Source organism: Hippichthys cyanospilos, chromosome 17, assembly GCF_059441005.1.
Source record: "Hippichthys cyanospilos isolate Australia breed blue-spotted pipefish chromosome 17, RoL_Hcya_1.0, whole genome shotgun sequence".
Classification (NCBI taxonomy): domain Eukaryota; kingdom Metazoa; phylum Chordata; class Actinopteri; order Syngnathiformes; family Syngnathidae; genus Hippichthys; species Hippichthys cyanospilos.
Window position 1 is genome coordinate 12578278 of NC_142385.1, and position 21954 is coordinate 12600231.

The following is a 21954-nucleotide window of genomic DNA, read 5'->3' on the forward strand; positions in this document are numbered from 1 at the left end:
AGAATGCACCACGCTAGTAAGACCCCATCAAAGAGAACCAAAAAGAAGGATGTTAGTTCCCACATTGTTGTCTCAATCTCACTGTGATGTGGCAAAGCCTGAAAAAAAGGATAAAACTGATACCCCACAACCACCCACCTGCCACAAATATTTACATCTCCCTTTTAAGGTAGATTCTTATTTAATGCATGGTGGTTCGAATGCATTATTGCAGGGCTTGGTGAGTGACTCATCTTGGCAATAAACGATCTTGGAATTACAGACGCTCTTCGGCACTGATGTAAAAATTTGGAAATCCTTCAAATATGACGTGACCATAAGACTGTCACTTTATCTAAATGTCCACACGGTTCACCTGACCAGGTAATGCATGTGAACATTTCGATAGATTGCCTAATGTGGATATAAACTTCCTTTTTCAATTTGATTTAGCGTGTTGTTTGTGGACAGCTAGCATTCGGCTAACACTGCAACCATTGCAGACTATTGCATACAAGAAGAACGTTTAAACTGCATAATTCTGCATATCGATTTGTGAAATTGCGCTCTAAATAATAGGTACTATTGAAGATCTAATTCGATATAATTTGAGAGCATGAGGACTAAATTAAACCAAATGAAAGCTGGCGCATAATCCAAATCATCACAATGGACATTCAGTACAGGAGAAAATAAAACGATTTTTTTCTTTGTTGTTTGAAATTAACCAATTCCGATCCCTATTTGTGTTTAGTGCGTATTAATCAAGCAATGCAAATTTTTTTATTATAGATTATTCAGAAATAAAGTAGTGATAAAATGAAGAATGAGGAAGATTCTTGTCTCATATAATTAAAAAAATAAAACTGTTTTTTTACAGAATGACAAATTGCACTTGTGGTTAGCACATCTGCGTCACAGTTGACAGGCTAGAATAATTGATAAAAAAAATCATGAACGTGATAACAAATGTACTAATTAGATTCCATTAAATATTCATGCATTGAATGAAAGTGTAGCGTCTTTAAGTAGCAAGCTATAAAGTCCGTCACTTTCCTTGGCCACAAATAATTAATGTAGCGCTATTTTCGAACAAAAAAAAAAAGTCTTACCTATGTAATCAATACTCCAACTCCCAGTCTTCATATAATGTGCCCAAGATCAGGTGGCCCCTTTTTTCCTCCTTAAGAAATTCACTCCCTTTTGTGTTCCCCTCTTATTGGGTTACCACTTTCCATCCCAATACTGCTTTTGGCCGAGTGAATTATTAATTCGGTTTGCTTTTTGTGGCCTGGCAGGTGGCAGGTAGTCGTGCACTTCTTATCCGACTTCCTGCATCCGCCATGGAAAAGTCGCTCGGCGTCCGGCTTGACTACGACGAGCTTCTTTTTTACGCCGCCTGTGTTTCTAATTGTTGGTGTGTGTGTCTGTGTGTTTTTGTGTGTCTGGAAGGCAGGGTGTGTGGGCGAGGAGGTGGTGGTGGTGGTGGTATGCGCGTGGGCATCATCTGGAGGTGGCATCTCTCCCGGGCAATGCGACTAGCGCTGGGATGGTGCCGACAGTACCGGTCGAGGACAGGAGACGGTATCAGGGGAGGTCGAGCGCAGCCCGGCGGCGGCCTCGGAGAGCTGTGGAGCTACGGCAAGCTGCTGCTCAAGTCGCTTTACTTCAACAGCCTCAGCAATTCCGACACCGCGCTGGATTGCGCTTTCGAACCCATCTACTGGATCGTGGACAATGTGACTCGTTGGTTTGGAGTGGTGAGTGTTCGCTCGTGACCTTTTGAGGCCCGCGCCGCTTGCGATATTTTCCAGAGTCAAATTCCTAACACTTGAGGCACTTGAGTTGAAATTTGAGGTGAAATTTTGCTACTTTTGCACTTAAAGAGTTAATGAATAAGAAACAAACAAAGAGAATTTTTCATATGTTTACAAGTACCGTATTTTCAGCAGTATAAGGCGAAGCGGATTATAAGGCGCACCCTCAATTAATGACATATTTGAAACTCTTTTCCATATATAAGGTGCACCGGATTATAAGGCGCACCCCAACTAATGACATATTTGAAAACCTTTTCCATATATAAGGCGCACCGGATTATAAAGCGCACCCTCAATTAATGACATATTTGAAAACTTTTTCCATATATAAGGCGCACCGGATTATAAAGCGCACCCTCAATTAATGACATATTTGAAAACTTTTTCCATATATAAGGCGCGCCGGATTATAAGGCACACCCTGAATTAATGACATATTTGAAAACGTTTTCAATAGTAAGTTCGAAGTAATAACAAAAATAACTCTAAACTCTCAAAAGCATATTAACGTAACGTCAATATGAGCAACCTTGTTCAACTGTAAACACACAAACAGGTAAAGCTTATCAGTTCATTCCCCATCTACGAATCCCAATCTCAATATTGATCCATATATAAGGCGCATCTGATTATAAGGCGCACCATCAGCTTTTTAAAAAAAAAATAATGCTTTTGGGTGTGCCTTATAGTGCGGAAAATACGGTAACATTGCAGTACCTAGATTTTTGAGGGCCACATTCTGAAAAATAATAAGACTTGAGGCCATGTTTTTTTTAATTTATTACTTTATCCTATTAAAAATCAATAAAGCAGGTAGTCACAGATACAAATACAACTGTTTTTATGTTTGTATTTATCGTAAATCAATTACTTTTTGTACTTTAGTACAATTAGCGGTTAAACTACCAGTACTTTTATTAGCTGAAGTAATTGATTACTTAAGTGTGTACTAGGTAACTACTAAAGTAATCGATTAGTTTAATGAATTACATCCTAAGTAATCAATTACCTTATACATGAAATACTGTGGTAATTTAGTACAAAAGGTGGGCAAGTTATTTGAAGAAAAACAAAAAAAATCAAGGCTTTTTGTTAAAAGTGATGAGATAATTAAATTTTTTTTTCAGTGTTTACCATCAAACCAGATTATGATTTTTTTTTTTTTTTTAAGATAAGCTTTTATGAGACACCCCTTATATTTCTCACTTGTCTCTCAGGTGTTTGTCACACTGGTCATGCTGCTGACGACCTCGGTGGTGGTAATCGTCTATTTGTACGTCCTACCCACAATCCTCGGCACCTACGCCGCGCCTTGGATCGTCTGGCACCTGTGCTGTGGCCACTGGCTACTGGTTATGGTGGTCTTCCATTACTACAAGGCTACCACCACCTCCCCTGGTCACCCGCCTAAGGTACCCGCTTGATCCCCTTTCTTTGATAACAACAAGCGATTAAAGATAATAACACACTATTGGAACAATTTGGAAATGTAATCATAGTTTTTTCATTAAAAACAAAACAAAAAAAAAAGATTATAAAATTTCACAAACCTGCAAATAAATGTGTTCTTAACAACCAACAGGATGTTTTAATCGTAGGTCTAGTTATCATTAAATGATGTCACATGGGGGGGTGGCACCCCTCCGGAGGCTGCCATGTCTGTTATATAAATGCAGCACCTCCTGCTGTCCGTAATGAAAAAACGTCTTCCACATTGTCACTTTAATTAAGAACTCCACTATCTTACTAATCATGTATTTCCATGACATTTATCTGCACAAATAGATTAACTAGAGTGCGCAGTAAAACGACAAAATGTTATTACCCTTGTGCAGGATTTTGACCATATTTGGGTCATTTTTTCCCACGTCAATTCTCGCAGTTTTATAGCCAAGTGATGGCACACTCATACTCGTGTGATAACTAAGTGGTCGTGACATGATCAACTTGGACATGTTTTCACCATCTGGGTGAAATTTCAGCTCCCTAGTGTCTTCTTTCAATGCTTTCCCTTTATTGGAAATGCCTTTGATAAAAATGATTGGACAACATACTGCACAAAGTTTTTTGAGGCAAAATTATCTAATAATTATCTAATAGCGAAAAATAAAATAACTTAATTGCTTACTAGCTCAGAACCTCACTTGTGCTACTTGATGGATTTACTAGTTTGAATTACAAGATGTAGTACAGTAGTTTTTATATTACTGCACCAGATTTAGAAATGTTCATAAATGTTTTAGCTGTAAATGTGAAATGAATTAGCGGCAAAAGAAATCACTAGCGCGCAATTAGAGTGCTGAATTTGTTTATTTCTTTTAGGACAATGTCCACATTCCCGCAGTGTCCATTTGTAAGAAATGTATCAATCCAAAACCGGCTCGGACGCACCACTGCAGCATCTGTAACACGTAAGAGCATCATGCTTTTTTTTTTTTTCATGAAGATAATTGAACTGTAATTATCTGAAAGAAAAGTAGTGTTTTCCATATTGTGGTTTTGGTCAGTTTTAATAATGACGTGTTATGTAATTATGCTTACTTTACAGCTGTATCTTGAAGATGGACCATCACTGTCGTATCCTTGTAACAAAAGCATCTACAGTGAATTTCAGACTTTAAGTCACAACTTTTTTACTCGTGATTTGAACCCTGTGGCTTATAATCTAATAGGGGTTTATTTGCAGTTTTTTTTTTTTTTTTACTAGCCACCAGGGGGCAATCCACCAGAAAGCAAATGTGTGTAAGGTGTCTATTTATGGAACAACTATGAAAAAAAAAAAAAAATATGTCAATCAATATAACAATTAGGTATAAGTTCAGTAAGATCTTTTGTAAAAGTTTGATTAATTATGATGATTATGATCAAATATGAGGCAATTTTTTTGAAAAAAGTGGTCAATACTATCTCATGGCATTTTAAGAAAGAAAAGTGCTAATATTTTGTTTTATTGCCTAGGTTTTTGTACTATAAGTAGTTTTTTTTCTCACGCTTCCACAGTACTGCCTAGCTGCAATTTTCTTACTAGCCACTAGGGGGCAATCTCCTGGTAAACAAAGGGAGACGGAAAAAAACGCTTGATTTGGAGTTTGAACTCCTATTTTACTCTGCAGCGTTCTGTCATCGTTATGCTGAAAATATGTTCGTACGAAAAATGTAGGCATGCCCCTCAAATTTTGCTGCTGCAGCTGATATACCGTTGTAATCCGAAATGTGTAAATTTATATTAAGAAATATCATGAAAATCACGTGTTGAACTGACCATGCACCCAGCTTGGCTCAACAACTGCGTGGGCCATTTCAACCACCGCTACTTCTTCTCTTTCTGCCTCTACATGACGCTGGGTTGCATCTACTGCAGCGTCAGCAGCAGAGACATGTTCCTGGAGGCCTACAATGCCGTCGAGGTGAGCTTGGATTGAGAGCAAATATGTTATAATAGTTTGATTTTATTTTTTTCAAATATGTATAATTTGAATTTTTTTACATACATATTACAATTAAAGAAATATTTTGGGTATTTTATTTATTCCTGTTAGGGATGTAATAGTCATGTAAACGATGCCGGGAATTTTTGTTCTTTCTTCAATAGATATATGAATCACTGGAAGAAAAATTGCATGAATTATGATAACCTAGATCAGGAACTTTAATGAAATTTCTTAAAGGGACAAAGTGTAAGATTCAGACCATTTTTTATTACGGACTGCAGGATGTATTGTTACTATTGTCCATAGCTATGACAGAGTGGTAGCCTCTGGAGGGGTGCCACCCCCCATGTTATATAATTTAATAACGAGACTTATATTTAAAACATACTGTTGGTCGTTAAGAACACATTTGCAACTTTTTGAAGTTTATATTCATTGAATTTATTCCCTTTTCATGAAAAATGGTGTAAATCCTACACTTTGTCCCTTAAAGATTATTTTCTTATTAGATATGCATTAAACCTTGTGCAGTATTTTGATCATTTTTGGGTCATTTTTATCCACATAATCCTCTGAGTATTTTAGCCAAGGGATGGCACACTCGCTCCATGACATTTTGTCACCACCTGGGTGAAATTTCAGCTCCCTATTGTCCTCTTCAAAGCTTTCCCCTTCTTGTGAAATGGCTTCAATGGTAGCGTGAAAACCAAGTGGACAGTCGATGTTGAACTTTGACTTGTTGTCTGCATCTGGGTGAAATTTCAGCTCCCTGGTGTCTTCTTTCAATGCTTTCCATTAAATGTGAAATAACTGATGTAAAGATCAGTAGATGGAACAAAATACTGCACAAAAGGCTCGAACGAAACTCAAGGTTAATATTTCATTTGCTAGAGACATATTGGTGGAGAATAAATAAGCTTTGATAAATAAATATAATCTTGTCATTTCATATGTCCTCCAGTCTTACTATCAGACCCGTCCCCCGCCGTACACGTCCACAGAGACGACCGCCCACAAATGCATCATCTTCCTCTGGGTGCTGACCAGGTGACCGCGTTCGCCGTTTCCCGTGGCCGCCATATAATCGGCGGTGACAATGGTACCTGAGCGCTCGCTTCCCCCGTAGCTCCGTGGCGGTCGCTTTGGGAGGGCTGACCCTGTGGCACGCCGCGCTCATCTGCCGAGGGGAGACCAGCGTGGAGCGCCACATCAACCGCAAGGAGAGGAAAAGACTAAAGGAGCAGGGCAAGGTAGGAAAAAGGGGCGGGGCCAGTCAGCAATGCTCACATTCCTTCATCCTAATGTATGACTGGCTTCCAGGTGTTCAAAAATCCATATCATCACGGGAGGATGGAAAATTGGAAACGGCTTTTTGGCGTGGAGACGCGCGAGTGAGTTGGCTTGCGTTCCAATCCTTTCTGTATGCCATAATAAAAAAGTAAAATAAATGTTTCATTAAATAATTAAAAGCGTCATGAACTAAATGTTTCATTAATTTAAAAAACATTTAATTAATGACACACTGTTGCGGTGTTTCATGCATTTAGTTTATCTTTCAACCTCGCAAGTTTTATGGGCGGGTCCTCACACCTGATTGGTTACACATCCATCAAACTTTAACTCCCGAGGTTGACAAACTAAATGCATGAAACAGTGCAACAGTGTGTCATTAATTAATGTTTCATTAATTCATTCAAAGTGTTTTTAAGGAATTATTCTAATTGAATCATTGTACATTTAAAAAACTTGCAAATGAAGGTGTTCTTAATGACCAATAGTATGTTATAAATATACTCATCAGTCTAGTTATCATGAAATATTACATTACACTGATTGTTAGAATACCACACCAACATAATAGTAACACACCTGATGTGTATGCCAGAGTACCCTATGGTAGTGGGTAAAACAACAGTTACATGTATATTATATGTATATTATATTTCATATTAAACAATTGTAAAATTGTAAACTTACTGAACTTACTTACTTACTGAAAAAAAAAAAACCTCTGCATACCTATTTTGTCGTTGTTTGTGTTTTGTTTTCCAGTCAGTGGTTCACACGTGTTCTCCTGCCATCGAGTCATCTTCCCAAAGGTGACGGCATCATCTGGGACTGCATTTTTAGCAGGAGAGATCCCATGGCCATCTGAGCCATCCACACCTCAAGAGCCATCATCTCCTCTTGCTTCTCACCACGGTGTTGATGAAGGGGATTTTTTTTTTTTTTTTTTTTAAACGGTCAGCCTCCAGGTGCGTTTCATTGTAGAAGTGAAGGACAAATGATGAGCAGCAGGTTGATTTTTGGACCACCTTTGTGCCTAACGCAGACTTCCAAATAACTGTCAAATGTTAACTCAGCTGTTTATGAAATTTTCACGCAATGGGATCAATTTATAGAGAATTATCCAAGCTACACTCAGTGGACACAATTTTAATGTATTTTTTGGGACTATAAAGCACGCTGGATTATAAATCGCACCAACAAAACTTGAACAGAAAATCGATTCGAAAATAAGAGCAGCACCAACATAGTTGGGATTGTTAGAATACCGCGCCAACACAACAGTAACACACCTGATTGCGTTTGGTAGTGGAGAGTGCCCCTAGTGGTGAGTAAAACAGCACTTCAAAATCTATATGTTGATCATCATCTTCTGTTTACTAGATCGCCCTCTTGTGGCTAGTGAAAAAAAAACTGCAGGGCTCAAAGCGCGAAAAATCATGTATCATCCATTTTCATCTTTGCATTTGCAGTTTTTACGTTTCAAACCATATTTGGCGTTACCCGGTGTCCCTAATGATACGGCCACCGAGTGTCGCATCATATTCGTACTGAGAAATGTCACTGTTAATCTACTGAGAATATTTGCACATGTGGCACTTTATAGTGAGGAAACGGGACTTTTTTTCTAGAAAACAAACTGGAATATCATACAACGATAATGTGGATACTGTGTTGTGTTAAGTGTGTGTGTGTTATGATACTATCCTTCATGTTAACTCATTCATTGCCAATGACGGCTATAGCCGTCCATTTTTGGTACTGAAATAATTATCCTACTATACGCCATTGGCATGTATAGCAGAAAATGCATCACTTGAAACAAATAACTAATTTAATGTAATTTTGCGGAAGAACATTTTACTCATTCATTGCCAATGACGGCTATAGACGTCCGTTTTACCCGGGCTGGCAGTGAATGAGTTAAGGGGAGCTGTGGTGCCAAATAATGAAGAAGCTGTCCCGTGCCTTTTTTTTCTTCTGTGAATTACTGTTCTAGATTTGGACTTTAAAACAAATCTATAATACGATATGTAGTTGCCATGGAAACGAGACTGTGAGTGATACCCCCACCAAAAAAAAAAAAAAATGGACTGTGCTTTTTAATAAAAAACTTACTGCTACTGTATTTCATTTTGTGAATCAATATGAGACCAAATGCTTTATGCATCATTTTAAAAATCACGTTTTAATTCTTTTATTAGGCATTTTAAATAATTTCCTTGGCATTAATGAGGTTTAAAGTTGACCAACCTTGAACCATGGTATAGATGTGGGGACTAAACTTTGAGCAAAAATGAGCAGCAAAAAATGAAAGCTAACATAGCAGTAATGAACACTAAAAAATTGGAATTTTTTTGAATTAGCTTTAGGTCCATCTCATTATTTACATTGTGTGGCTCAAATTTAACTCATTCAATCCCAAAGACGTATTTTTACGTTGTTTTTTTGTTTTTGTTTTTTTTTAGGTCAAGACATTCAATCTAAGGTATTTATACTTAAAAAAAAATCAAGTATTTGGCTAAAGGAGAGTCTAAAATGGCTTTTTTCTTTTTAGTACTACTTTAGGTAATCAAATAATAAAGTACACGATTATTTTAGGGAACCAAAATAATCAATTAGATATCTAAGTACTGAAATAATCGATTACCTCGGTCCTCGGGTAATTATTAGCGAAGAAATGCGGACACTACTTAAGCAAGTGATTAGTTTACTCAAGTAATAGATTACTTCGGTACGTAATTACCAAAAAAAAGATTACTTTAGACCTTCCTTTAGCTGAAGACGTTAAAAAAACATAAAAAAAATACGTTTTTGGGATTGAATGGGTTAATAATGTGTACTGTTTTTAACTATAGCCACAACCCATCTCAAATATCGTACTTTGGCACATCTATAATCCTAAATCATCTGAAAAAGACGTCGCTAAATAATACTTTAAGGCCCCGTTCACTTGACGACATTACATGCTTCAGATGACAGATTTAATGAAAAAAAAAAGGTACACATATAAATAAATGTTAAATGATATTACAGAGGTCATTTCAGATCTCTCAATTGTGCGTTTATGAAAATATGAGGAGCCACGATGAATTTTAGCGGGAAGATGAATATTCTTTTTTTTAACCAAAATAATCACCTTCCACCAGGACTTCCCATAAGGAACCTTAAAGAAAAAGGGACAAGATACATTATTGGAGAACAATAAAAATGAATAAATTCATTAAAAATGAAAAAAAAAGCTTCAAATCTCATTGTTACCATTCGCATCGCGCTTGTACGGCTTCCTTCCTCACCAGCCTCTTCTTGTCATCTAGAGGCCTGGCCAAGGCCCGCAGAACTCGGGCCCGAAAAGGTAACACCTACGAGTTAAATTTAAAAAAAAAATCACTATGTGAAATACATTTCATGGTATATGAGTTTTACTTATTATCCTGGCGCCACCTTGGGGCATCTGGTTGTTGTTGAAATGATTTGAGGAGCTTCATAGCGCTCTGCCACCATCTTGTGGCAACCATAGGAAATTCTAAATGTAGTTGGTCCCCGATATTTTCCAAAATAAAGTCCTGATTACTTATTAATTGGCCGTAAACACACACATACCTAATGTAACTTATTATTTTATTAACTGAATACCTAAAATAATTCAATACCTAAATTAATTGATTACCTTTAGGGAAGGGTAGTCAGTTATTTTAGTGCTTTTAGTACCTAAAGTAATCGATTGCTTTAGGTTTATAGTATCGATCGCTTTAGTACTTGTAATACCAAAAGTAATCAATAACTTCAGCATTTTTTTGGACCTAAAGTAATCAATTACTCTAAGTACTTTTAGTATCTAAAGTAGTAAATCAAAAATCAATCAATTACATCAGTACTTCATGCATTAGCGACTGAATTCTTAATTCACCATACATACACACTGTATTTTTTGGACTATAAGCCACAATTTTTTTTCTCATGATTTGAGACCTGCGGTCCTAATGGATCAATGGCTGTGCTCAAAAACAGTTTTGCAAATCTATTAATAAAAATATAAAACTTACGGTATGTCAAATATATATACACACACACACACACACGTGTTCTCATCATTACCTCATGCTCAGGAAAGCGGGAAAGGGCGTGGACGCAGCGCAAGGACGCGATCTTGACTTTCTGCGAGACAGCATAGATCCAAACAAAGTTGTCTGGTGCGCATGTCAACGCTACGCTAGCGACACGCCGGACTAACCATGGCTGGAGCAGACGTGAGGGTCAGCAGCCTGCTGACCAAAGCCTCCAGTTGTTGGACGAGCGCCGGTGGCGGGTCGGCGATGACGGGCTCCAGACAGGACAAAGTAGACAGCTGGATGCCCTGCTCGGGATATGTCAGGGCCTCAAGCAAAAGCGACAGCAGCTGGACACACACGCGCACAGAGATTTTACAATCGCTTTTGTTTCAGTAGCATGAGTTGTGTTTTTGTTCTGTTTGTTTATCTTGACTCACCGCTGGTAGTTCAGTAACTTGAACCTGTTTGGGTAGTTTGTTGACTATGTTGGACAGAGCCTTTAGGTAGTTTGGTTTCTTTTCTGGGAGAGAAACACAAATCAGAAAAAAAAAATATATGATTGACCCTTAAGTGGTATTTTGACCATTTTGGGTCATGTTCTTTCACATCATTCTTGCGGTATTTTAGCCAAGGGTTGGGCGCACAGCTGGTAATGTGATAACTAAATGGTGGTACCATGTTGAACTTTAACATGTTGTAACCATCTGGGTGAAAATTCAGCTCCCTAGTCTTGTATCAATGCTTTCCCTTTGATGTGAAATATATTTGACAAGTTCACCTTGAGAAGCCGCGTTGAAACCGCGCACCAACTTGGCCGAGTTTTCGCTGAAGAAGCGTTGGCGGTACATAATGCGCACATCTGCGTGGCAATTGCGGCTCAGGACGTCTGCGGAGTCGCTCATCAGCAGCGAGAACCCGTCGGCCGCCACGGCGCCCAGATCGGCATCGTCGAGCAGCCAAAAGAGCTTAAGTGAGATGAAAAAACACGTAAGATGGAGTTACAATGCCGACGACATGATTTATTTCTGAATTATGCAAGAAGTAGGCGTATATGGAAATAAAACTGTTTTTACCTTGTCAGTCAGTATTGTGCATGCCGGGTGATAGCGGAGCAGCAGAGCCTTGGCAACCTGCACACACAAGCAACACCGGCAATATTTTCAGCAGTCAATAATTGTCCCTCAAATTTTGTAAAAGTGCCAGAATGCTTTACAAGACATCTTATGCTAACAAGTTCATTTTAACATTTAAAGGGATAGCCCACTTATTTACTGTGAATTCCTAAAAGCTGCAGTTTCTCACACTTTGAACCCTGTGACTTAATTGCAGTTTTTTTCACTAGCCACCAGGGGGCAATCACAAAAGAAGACAGAAGACCCTATAGAAGTATTGATACGGACTTTGAACGGCTATTTTACTCGCCACTAAGGGGGACGCTCCACTAATAAAATCAGGCATGTTACTGTTGTGCTGGTGCAGTATTCTAAAAATCTGAATGTGTCGGTGTTATGTTAAAAGATGTGCAAGTGTGCTCAGTCTATGTAGAAGACAGGATGTTGATGTAATCAGGCAGTTTGGAAACAAAAGCTTGAAATAGCCCCCAAAAACATAACATTCCCGGTAATATCTTTCTCTGTAAATCTCTGAGGTTACAGCCTGGATCTTACACTGTGGCATATACATGACAAAATTAGATTTTCTATCAATTTTTGGACGATTCGGTTTATAATCCAGTGTGCCTTGAAGTCCAAAAAAAATGCAGTAGTAATTTTTTGCAGTAAAAAGTTAATATTTCGTCAACAAATAACTTTCAGTAGACTTTTTTTAGACGGTAGCATAACACCAGTATTACCGTATATTTGAGTTAGCATGAGTTGAGGGACTTACCCATATCATGAGAGTGAACGCCTGCATACGAACACTTAAAACTGCTGAGTTCAACTCATTCAAGATTCTGCTCGTTGTCTTTTGAAGTAGGATATCAAGAGAATCACCTAAAGAGAAGATATGATTTTTACGGTAAAGGGCAGCGCTTAGTTAAGGGTCCACTGACCAAAAGTAACTAACCCGGAGGGATCTTGTTGACCAGGCCAGCAAAACACTTGGCAGCGGAGGTGTATGACATCTGGTGGCTGCAGGTGCAACTCATCTCTTCCAGCTCTACAAGCAGGCGCTCCAATTGCGGCACCGCAAACTAAAAGCAAAGGAGCTTGTTAAAGGGAAAGTTAATTTTATATATATGTATATTAAAAAAGGCTCTATTAAGACTCACGGTGCGGGGTAAAGAACACACACATCCCATCAGCAAACAAATCATCTGAGACTGCCTCCACGAGTCCCGATGTTGCTTCTGGGAAGACCAAACAAAGACGCAAGTAGGTCAAACTGACAGTGCGCAGGCCAGAAGATAAAACGCATTCAGACACTTCCCGCTACTACAATCCAAACAAAACCCAACGCGTACATTTGCGAGCAGCTTGATATGCGAAGGGAAGGAGTTGCCGGGCAAAAAGGAGACATCTCCATCCAGGAAGAGCGACACAAACCTCGCTGCTGTCTGGCCCGCCAGTCTAAAAATAACAAAACGAGATGAGAAACTACAACAGGAAACGCAAACTTTGTGAGCAACCGCTGACAGGAAATAAACATTGACAGTAAACCTGAGAGCTTGTATGACATTATAATGTATGAGCGAGATCCTATATGGGTGTAATTTGACTTGCGGTTTGTGTGTACTAACATAGGTTGCAGCCTGGAGCAAGCTGTACTGATGACAGCGACCATGGTGGACAGAACCGCCTTGTCTGCAAGTGGACTAGATGAATTTTCACCTGAAACGGCAGCAAACCCAATCAGAAAAGCTACAAATGAAAATAACCTGCTGGGATGGGCAGCGAATAAAAATGTGGATTTTACGCACCCTTAATAGCTGCTTGTAATGCTAGTGAAAGCAAGTGTGGGACGACGACGTCATGAAAGCATCGTCCAGAGGCTTCGGTGTCTTCAACCCGCTCGGCAATTATTTTTAGGCTGCTGCACGCCAACACTGCTTCTTCCAATGAGAAACCGAGTTCACCTGCCGAAATACAAGGTTCCGAGTCAGTTGCGAAGTAAACATCACCATAAATTTCGGCCTATAAGCCGCACTGGCATATAAGCCTCAGCAGCAAAAAATAAGCAAAAAAAAAATATATTAGAAAAAGGGCGATTTATAGTCGGAGATTTACGGGAAATCTAAATTGTAGCTCAAGCTAAAGCTAAACCACTTTGTACATATTTTTATACTGTTAACACTATATTTTCAAAACTCCATTCGAGCACAGCTATCGATTCACATCTTATCAGTTCCATTTCATAGCTATTCAATAAATTGAAACCTCGAACAAATACACACTTTTGCTTTATTGGTAGATTGCCCCCCGATGGCTAGTAAAAGAACTGCAGAAAAGCAACACTGGACTATAAACCGCAGGGCTCAAATCACTAGAAAAAAGTTGTAGCTCATCCACAGCTAAACCACTTTGTACATATTTTTATATTGTTAATATTTGTTCCAGAAAATGACACCTCAAACGAATACAAAAATTCGCTTTACCGACGGATTGCTTGGTGGCTAGTAAGAAAAAATAAACAAAAAAACTGCAGCTCCGCCAATGTGGACTATAAGCCACAGGCCTCAAATCATTAGAAAACAAATTTCTAGTACGATATTTACAGTCAATCTGAGTCGAAAATGGATGACTGTTTACCAGAATGTGCTGCGCTGAGAACTTCTAAGAGGACAGGCGTGGTCTCCTGAGCAACACTGGGCTTGATGGAAATTGCCGCTAACACCGACAAACAGCGCTGGCGCACTGCTGGCTTTGTGTGTTGCATGGGATCTCCATCTTGCTCCATCAACTCTGAGCATAAAATTATAAAAAAAAAAAAAAAAAAAAAAAAACATTAAAAATGGGGCTGCAGCTAACAATTATTTTAATCATCTACTCATCCATCTATTTTTTTAAAAAAAAAGTCAAAATGCCAAATTATTCTAATTAATTTACTCTTAATTTGAAAACTGGACTGTTCCTATCATGCCATTGAAAACCCCAAACCAGATTTCCCGGTACCTGCAGAAACCTTATTAAAATCTCGAGTACCCCCATTTAAGAATCATGGATGAGAATTGTTCTAACAAAGTGACCGGTGCAGCCTGAATATGTTTTACGGTGAAATAAAAATAACTTGGTCTCTTACCAGAAAGGATGACTTTTTTTAAGCTCGGTATCATATTGGTGATGAAAACAGTGGGGTGCAGTTCTGCCAAGGCTCCAGCGCACGATACCAGAGCAACACTGGTGGCGGGAGAAAATAACGTCATTTATAAGGCGAGAGAAAAGAGCAAGGAAAAAATATTGGCTGACCTGACTGCGTCGTCTTCATCTGACAGCACCAGTCGAACCAAATGATCGATAGCCAGCTGGATTTGAGAGCTTGATAACAAACCTAAAATTGAAGAAAAAATTCTAAAGTCAAGAGTTTTATTGTCATATGGATAATAACACTACAGAACGAAATCCTTCTTGTTTACTTACATTCCACACAATAATAAAGTAGGCAATAAAAAAAACAGTAAAAGGGCAACAAGGGCAGTAATAATGAGGCACTAAGAAAGCAATAGACTCACATTCTGAATGTATTATAGTGTATAGTATTGAAAATTTATTCATTTAACAACTCTGATTATGAAAAATTGTGAAACATTGTTTTAATGTTGGTTACTCACCCTGAACCCCCCCAAAGTGTTATTTTTTCTTCATTGATGCATTTCTAAGTATTTCTTGCTTATTCTGCACTCTCATACAAGCAGGTAAATATAACTTGAGAAAAGCTTATGGCGACAAAAGACATTTGTCCCCTACACCGCCCTCGTACTGCCAGTGCAGGAGTAAATACACACCGACCTTAATATGCATCTTTTAATTTCGTTTTACTGTAGAAAATGCCAAAATGGTGAAAATGTGTGTTTGGGAGTACGAAGATGGATATCTATCACCCGTGGGTGGAGCTAATGTTATGGAAACTGGGTTGCCATGGGGACCAATTTGATAAGAGAAATGTGTGTCAGTGAATGCGATCTATAGACACTGTTTTGCATTTTAATGTCAGTAAAACGCCTGTTTTGGCTTCTTCATTCATTCCGCGACCCTCATGAGAATGACATGATAAAATGGGTGAGGCAGCCACGCGGTGAGAGGCAGGGCTTCAGTAAACGAGACCTTTCACTTCCTGTTTAGAAATATCGGTGCCTTAAAACTCATTATTTCATATGAAATTAAATCGCCAATGTGCCAAATGTAATTTTTACGCATGTATTTAATTGTGGAAAGTGACAAGCTATCATGACCTAGTTCCATTAAGATTTCGCCGGATCTCACCTGTTTGTCGTGCGAGTGAGACGAGCACAGACATTGCTGTGACCTGCAGGCTGCTGTTGGTCTCCGATAGGGCCGCGAAGGTGACGCAGCACAACGATGGGCAGATATCCGAAAGCACTTGTGTCTCTAACGTACAAACAATTAGGAAGATTAATTTTATAGAACTGTAAACCTTGATTCAATATTGTCTGTATCATCGTCGCATTCTAGAAGTCGTAACGTTCTCAAAAAAAATAAATGCAAAATTAAAAAAGAAGCTCACCGTTTTGTGATGATTCGCTGCTTTTTACAGACTGAATAAAGCGCTGCATCACCTCCAGTAACGTGCGTCTATGAGAACACTGCTCCAAGAAAACACACAAAGGTCATGTGATGTAAATCAAAACTACATATAGAGGACAGTAACGCCATGTCGGAGCGCGTACCTGGTTTCTGCTGTTGTACTGCTCGATGAGCGCGGGCATAACGGCGGCTATCACGATGTGGCTGGCCCTGCTGGAGGCGCTGCAGGCAGCTTGGAGGAGCTTAGCGCTGGGCCACACTAGCTTCAGATCAGGCTCGCTCAGGTGATGCTTGCAGTCTGGAACAATGTACAGTGGACCTCCGTGTTACAACGTCCCTGACTTACGTTATTTTCATGTTGCGACCTGTAATACTGAGTTTTTTTATCCGCTCTTTATGACATTTTCCCGGATTTGCGCCCAAATCAACTCATGACCCTAGGGGCATTTTACTGCTTAATTCAAAGTTGAAAGGGTTAGCCATGGGTCCCAAGACTGCTAGTGATGTCAAAGAGAGAAGTAAGATGATTTATATGGAAACGATGCTGGAGATAACCCTTATCAGGGAATATGGCCATGACAAGCGCCACTCAAAGGTAAATAAATCCTTTCTATATTTATTATTGAGGATGTTTTCTGATTCTATACATGTATATTATATATAAACTTAGCACTTATGACACTATTTTGGTTCCAATTTTTAATATGTATGTACAATTTGGATGTTTTTACCCGGGGTTCTAAACGCATCAGCTATTTAACATAGGTTTGGATTGCCTGTCATACGGCCAATTCGCCTTACGACCCCAACCGCGGAACGGATTAATCTTGTAACACGGGGGCCCACTGTATTGTAAATGATTGACTTTTGAAACGTCAAAAGTTTTTTGTCCTGTTCTTTAGCTACTGTAAATACTGGCTCTCAGTATGATGCACACAGTCGTCTTTTTTTCCCTGGAAAGGAGTTGCGACAGAGTTTGCTAAATATAGTGACAACTTCAGCTTTCGTTAAAAAAAATAAAATAAATAAATCAACTCACAGCCATGCAAGTATTGCTTAGAAGAGGAAAAGTTTCAAGTTAAGGAACTTTTATTATTCATTCTTTTAAAGGACACCATCTAGAGACATCAACTCAAATTAATCAATTACTCGCCCAGCAATGTGTATCAGTGTGAGAAAGTAAAATAAATCACCTTTAAGAACCATATTCAGGAAGGCGCTGAGGTCGTCTTCGGAATCAGAATTTAGAACCGAGCGAGAAAGACAGGAAGTGATGGCGGTAAGAGCAGCGAGGCCAGCTGACTCGATCTTTTCACTTGACGTTTGGAATACCTACAATTAAGGGGAAAAAAAATACCAAGAATAATAAAAATATTTGTATAAGGCTTCTGAAAAATAATAAAGTTGCAGTTCTTACAATAATTGTACAGTAACACAATATGGCACCGTAATTTCCCAAATATAAGACACAGCTATGTATAAGACGCACTCTCAATTTTGGGGTCAAATTTTGGTATTTTTGTGGCAACAATGTAAAAACTATAGCGAAACAGCATAAACCTCTCTTTCTCAATTCTTCAGATTTTCTTGTTCATATCCTTATATATTTCTTGCGGGTTGTATTTCAGCGGTCAGTGAACGCAGCGCCAGTGTAACTGAATGCATTTGAAGCAGTTGCTAATCCTTCTCGCGACGCAACTCGAGTTCATTATTCCATACATACCCGAAGGCGCGCAGCATCCGTTCCATTAATTTTATGATTGTGCGCATATGCCAAAAGACGGCAATTAATAAATGAGTCAAATGGAATACCTTTCCGTGTTGTCCAACTGGTGCACTCAATTGAATTAACTGGAGACAGCATAACCTTTATATATTTTACGTTTTAGTTATATTTCTGTGTGCGAACAAGGATGGAGTCGGACGGGGGTTCGGTCTGCTCGTTTCTTTTACTGAAAATAATGCCGTAAAAACCTCAGCTAGCATGAGCTGCTGTTAGCTGCAACAGCCACTTGCTGCTAACAGCTAACTGACGCCCGCATGCTAGCTCGCCCTGTTACGGTAATTATTTGAAGTAAGAAGTAAATGTGTCATATTTTGAGGAATTACGGTGCTTTATATGCTCCAAACCTCTCTACGCAGTGACGCCCACAGTCCCTCAAGAAATTCTGCCAAGTCCTTGTGTTCATACAGTGCCACACAAGCAGCCTTAAAAAATTAAATGAGAGTGGATGATTCTTCTGAACAGCTCAAATGCTATGATTACGCTCTTGTGAGATTCTCACCAGGGTCTGAAGAGAGTCCAGCTTTGCACTTGGAACGTCCGAGTCCAGCTTCTCAATGATGAGGGGCAACAGAAACTGGAAGAACAGCAAACATTTTTAAAAAGAGCTTCAGTATTGAGAGCATGTGGCAAAATTTCACAATGTACGCATACCTCAGCAAATTTGGGCGTTCCCGTGAGAACTTGTCTGAGTTCTTGTATTAGTTCATCTCTGGTGATACCGTGAGGGTCATTGGGGGGCTGAGATAGGTGGGAACGGGCACAAAAGGATAACATTTAATCCAAACATTTTAAAAAAGCAATAACAGCATGATAATTCCACAATAAAAGTCCAGGAGAAGAATTTTCTCACAACTGAGACAAAGTGTGAACTCACACCACTCTTGTGCAGATCTGAGTTGCCATCATTAGCGCATTAATATTATTAGAGCTATTATGTCTGCTTTCATCCGTTGCTCACCAAAGCAGCTGAACAAACAGAAACTTACCGGGGTGAAGTCAATGGGGAAATAGCAGGAAGTCACCTCAAAAAGCTCCTCGGTAAATTTACCTGCAAAAACATACGGAGGAAGTCGCCTTGATGATGAACATCTTTTTTCCCCCTAAAAGTGCTCAAGAAAGCAAAAATTAATAAAATAAATCACCTAGATTGTAACCTCTATAGATGATCTTCTTAGCAATTTGGAAAGCTAAGAGAAGGTTGCGAGGGTCCCTCTCGCCATCCATCGACTGCACAAAACCGAACACAAAGTCTGCTCCTAAACTTTTCAATTCTGTGGACATACAAAAGGAAATGAAACGTATTCCAGATTCTCAAAACGAGTCTGAAATGTCAAATTTATTATAATCAGTATTATTATTACCAGCCTCTCTGGTGTCTATGATGTGAATGAGCATCTTATAGACGCACGCTCTGTCAGCCAGCATCAAAGACTGTGAGAAAAAAAAAATCATTTTTAAATCATTTGCAACTAAAAATGATATTTTCAATTATGTACATTTGGTAGGTATAATAAAAACAATAAAGTAAACCTTTAGCACAGTAAATCAGGCCCAATATATGTCTCAAGATAAAATTAACCTGTAGGTGCTATTTAATGAAACATTTTTATACTTTCACCACTCAAAAAATGTAAAGGGACATCATACCTATATATTGTTTTTTTTTTTCCCCTCTGGACCATAAAAGTCCCAAAAAAATGGAAAAATACCACCAAGAGGGTTTTAGAAACGCATATTCATCAATCAAGATCCATGTTGTATACCAGCAACATAAAAGATGATTGTAGTGGGTATATGGCTTTAAGTGCTTCTGTTTGAAAATGAAATCACCTGAACATGAACATCCTGAAACAAAGACTTCAGGATGGAAACAGCTGCGCCGGGAGGCAACTTTGGGCATTGTATCTGTAGTGGGGAAAACAAAACAAAAAAAACACTGAACCTGTTATGTTCTTTTTAAATAATAATAATTTTGAAAAGTTTGTATTTTTGCCAAACTCACCAAAGTTTTGAGTCCCTGTAAGACAGGTGGCGTGGTGATGTAATGATCTTTCAACCGGTTCTCATAGAACGCAAGAAGCACTTCCACTGAAAAGACATAAATACATTTATTTTACAAAACAACAGAACAGTATTAAAAAGTTCATTTTAAACAACATCAGCATTATGGTATGACACATTCCACCAATACATGGCCAGTGTACAATTAACTTGGAATTACCCGTATTTATAATTTCAAATTTACTGCAAGGAGCAAAATATTATCTCGCTGACATGATGGACTAAGACGAACATTTTTGAGTAATGTCAGCATTTAATGAGAACATTGTGGTCCGCCACTATCAATGCACTCACTGGTATGTGCACAAATTGTTTTGGTAACTGATTATTTTTGCTACAATTTCTTGGTGGCTGACCAAAGGCACTTTACTGGGATATTGACTCAATATTAGTAGCTTTACTGTGCATGTGTATATATAAGCGAAACACAATGACATTGAATAAACAAAGGAACACCTTCTTTATCTGTGAGGTCTTCATAGCACTCCTGTAAGACTTCCGAGAGCAGCTTGACTCCTCTGGCTCTAGTTTGAGGTTGTGTGCTCATTAAACTCGGTCTGAAGAAAAACAAACGAAAAAACAACAATGAATACATGAGGCCAAAAAGGTCACAAATAAATTAAAGTACCACTCCATTAAGCTTCTACTAACTGCAAAGTTAAAGTGTACACTACTATAAATCACTTAAGTAATGTTTAGCAGTGAAGACTTAATATTTTGTCAACAATTAGGTCATAACGAAATCATTTTCCATGTAGAATTAATAAGAATAAAAACAAAACACAACCATTCACGATTTAGCTTGTGAATGTCACTTGAAAAACCCAGAAAACAGATGACCTATGACCTAAGCCCCAAGTAGATAATCATAATAAAAAATAATAGTTATCAAATTAATTATAAACAAAATATTAACTTTTTACGGATAGTGTCTAAATATCAACAGCAGCTCTTTTAGTTTCGACAGCTCACCCCAATGCTTCCACCAGCTGCAGAATAGTAAACGCTCCATTTTTGAGACCTGAAAATAAACACATACGTATAAACACAAAGAAAGGTGAAAAATATTCGCAAATTATTGCTGAGTCACAAAGGCAGATGAACTTGAAGCATGCAGGTCAAAAGTTTAGAGTTCGTTGACAAGATGCTAGCAAGTAACGTGCAGTAAACACATACTTAAAAGCCACTTTTAAGAATTCTAGCTTCAATAGAGTAGACTTTAGCGCATAATTATTACATATGTTATATAGCAATAAAATCAGATGATGAGAAAACGTGTATTGCGGTTCAATAACCAAAACAGGATGTTGAGACGCTAAGTTAGCTAACCAGCATGCTGCATTGCACGCATTTAAGGAAGCAGCAAAATGTATAAAAATTAAACAGAAAAAATCGAACACGAATTACCCACCTGCGGCTGTATTTTTTGCTTTACTGTCTTGCGATCCCGAGACAAATTCCTCCACTAGTGACACCAGCACCGCACTTTCCTCAGCCATCGTGCCGACCGTCCTCTTCACGCCACCGGTTTACGCATGCGCAGAAAGTTGACTCGCTACATCGAAGGGGTGATTTTAGACTTAAAACGAAAACGTATAAAAACTGACGTTTAAAATCCAATTCCTTGTGTGAGTAAGATAGTTGCGCTGCTCTACGTCGTACATGACCCGGGCAATATTTTTTCGTGACGCCTTCATAGGCAAAACAAATTTATGGATTAGCTTTGAGATGAAGGGCATAAAATCAATCTTTCTAGTCTTCGACAATGTTATGATATTTGAAATTAATACAAAAAATATGTACCTGTTTTTATCAATACTTGTGTTCATTTTAGCT

General features: G+C 38.6%; 2 protein-coding genes across 4 annotated transcripts; one reads left to right on the forward strand and one right to left on the reverse strand.

The window, feature by feature from the left end:
* The first annotated feature begins 181 nt into the window (after positions 1 to 181).
* zdhhc16b (zDHHC palmitoyltransferase 16b) lies at positions 182 to 8640 on the forward strand. Of its 3 annotated transcripts, none has more exons than XM_088438739.1 (10): positions 182 to 363; positions 1278 to 1739; positions 3017 to 3211; positions 4122 to 4210; positions 4348 to 4376; positions 5073 to 5206; positions 6192 to 6277; positions 6357 to 6480; positions 6551 to 6621; positions 7283 to 8640. In XM_088438739.1, exons 2-10 carry the CDS (start codon positions 1323 to 1325, stop codon positions 7383 to 7385), a joined length of 1248 nt encoding a protein of 415 aa, XP_088294865.1. In that variant the 5' UTR covers positions 182 to 363; positions 1278 to 1322; the 3' UTR covers positions 7386 to 8640. The 3 variants fall into 3 exon arrangements, with proteins under 3 accessions (XP_088294865.1, XP_088294867.1, XP_088294866.1); XM_088438741.1 differs by having other exon boundaries at positions 199 to 363; positions 1436 to 1739; XM_088438740.1 differs by having other exon boundaries at positions 201 to 363; positions 1432 to 1739.
* Positions 8641 to 8686: 46 nt separating this feature from the next.
* Positions 8687 to 21756, reverse strand: mms19 (MMS19 homolog, cytosolic iron-sulfur assembly component). The gene is made up of 31 exons (XM_088438738.1): positions 21530 to 21756; positions 21091 to 21139; positions 20575 to 20675; positions 20060 to 20145; positions 19888 to 19962; positions 19419 to 19488; positions 19200 to 19328; positions 19044 to 19105; positions 18709 to 18795; positions 18557 to 18631; positions 18402 to 18479; positions 17465 to 17603; positions 16415 to 16569; positions 16252 to 16330; positions 15990 to 16115; positions 14976 to 15057; positions 14809 to 14906; positions 14319 to 14471; positions 13490 to 13645; positions 13310 to 13400; positions 13034 to 13139; positions 12842 to 12919; positions 12637 to 12763; positions 12457 to 12563; positions 11643 to 11699; positions 11348 to 11534; positions 11007 to 11089; positions 10752 to 10916; positions 10616 to 10675; positions 9779 to 9879; positions 8687 to 9683 (listed from the first exon to the last, which is right to left on the reverse strand). Exons 1-31 carry the CDS (start codon positions 21615 to 21617, stop codon positions 9653 to 9655), a joined length of 3081 nt encoding a protein of 1026 aa, XP_088294864.1. The 5' UTR covers positions 21618 to 21756; the 3' UTR covers positions 8687 to 9652.
* Between the last annotated feature and the right edge of the window lie 198 nt (positions 21757 to 21954).

Bases quoted from the DNA above. Each gene is read 5' to 3' on its own strand.
- zdhhc16b (XM_088438739.1), top strand. From the start codon at position 1,323: ATGGAAAAGTCGCTCGGCGTCCGGCTTGACTACGACGAGCTTCTTTTT. The intron at 4,211-4,347 runs GTAAGAGCATCA...CTTACTTTACAG, and splicing joins CACTGCAGCATCTGTAACAC to CTGTATCTTGAAGATGGACC. The intron at 6,481-6,550 runs GTAGGAAAAAGG...ACTGGCTTCCAG, and splicing joins GACTAAAGGAGCAGGGCAAG to GTGTTCAAAAATCCATATCA.
- mms19 (XM_088438738.1), bottom strand. From the start codon at position 21,617: ATGGCTGAGGAAAGTGCGGTGCTGGTGTCACTAGTGGAGGAATTTGTC. The intron at 19,106-19,199 runs GTGATTTATTTT...ATGTTTTTGCAG, and splicing joins CTATAGAGGTTACAATCTAG to GTAAATTTACCGAGGAGCTT. The intron at 12,920-13,033 runs GTACGCGTTGGG...TGGTCTTCCCAG, and splicing joins ATATCAAGCTGCTCGCAAAT to AAGCAACATCGGGACTCGTG.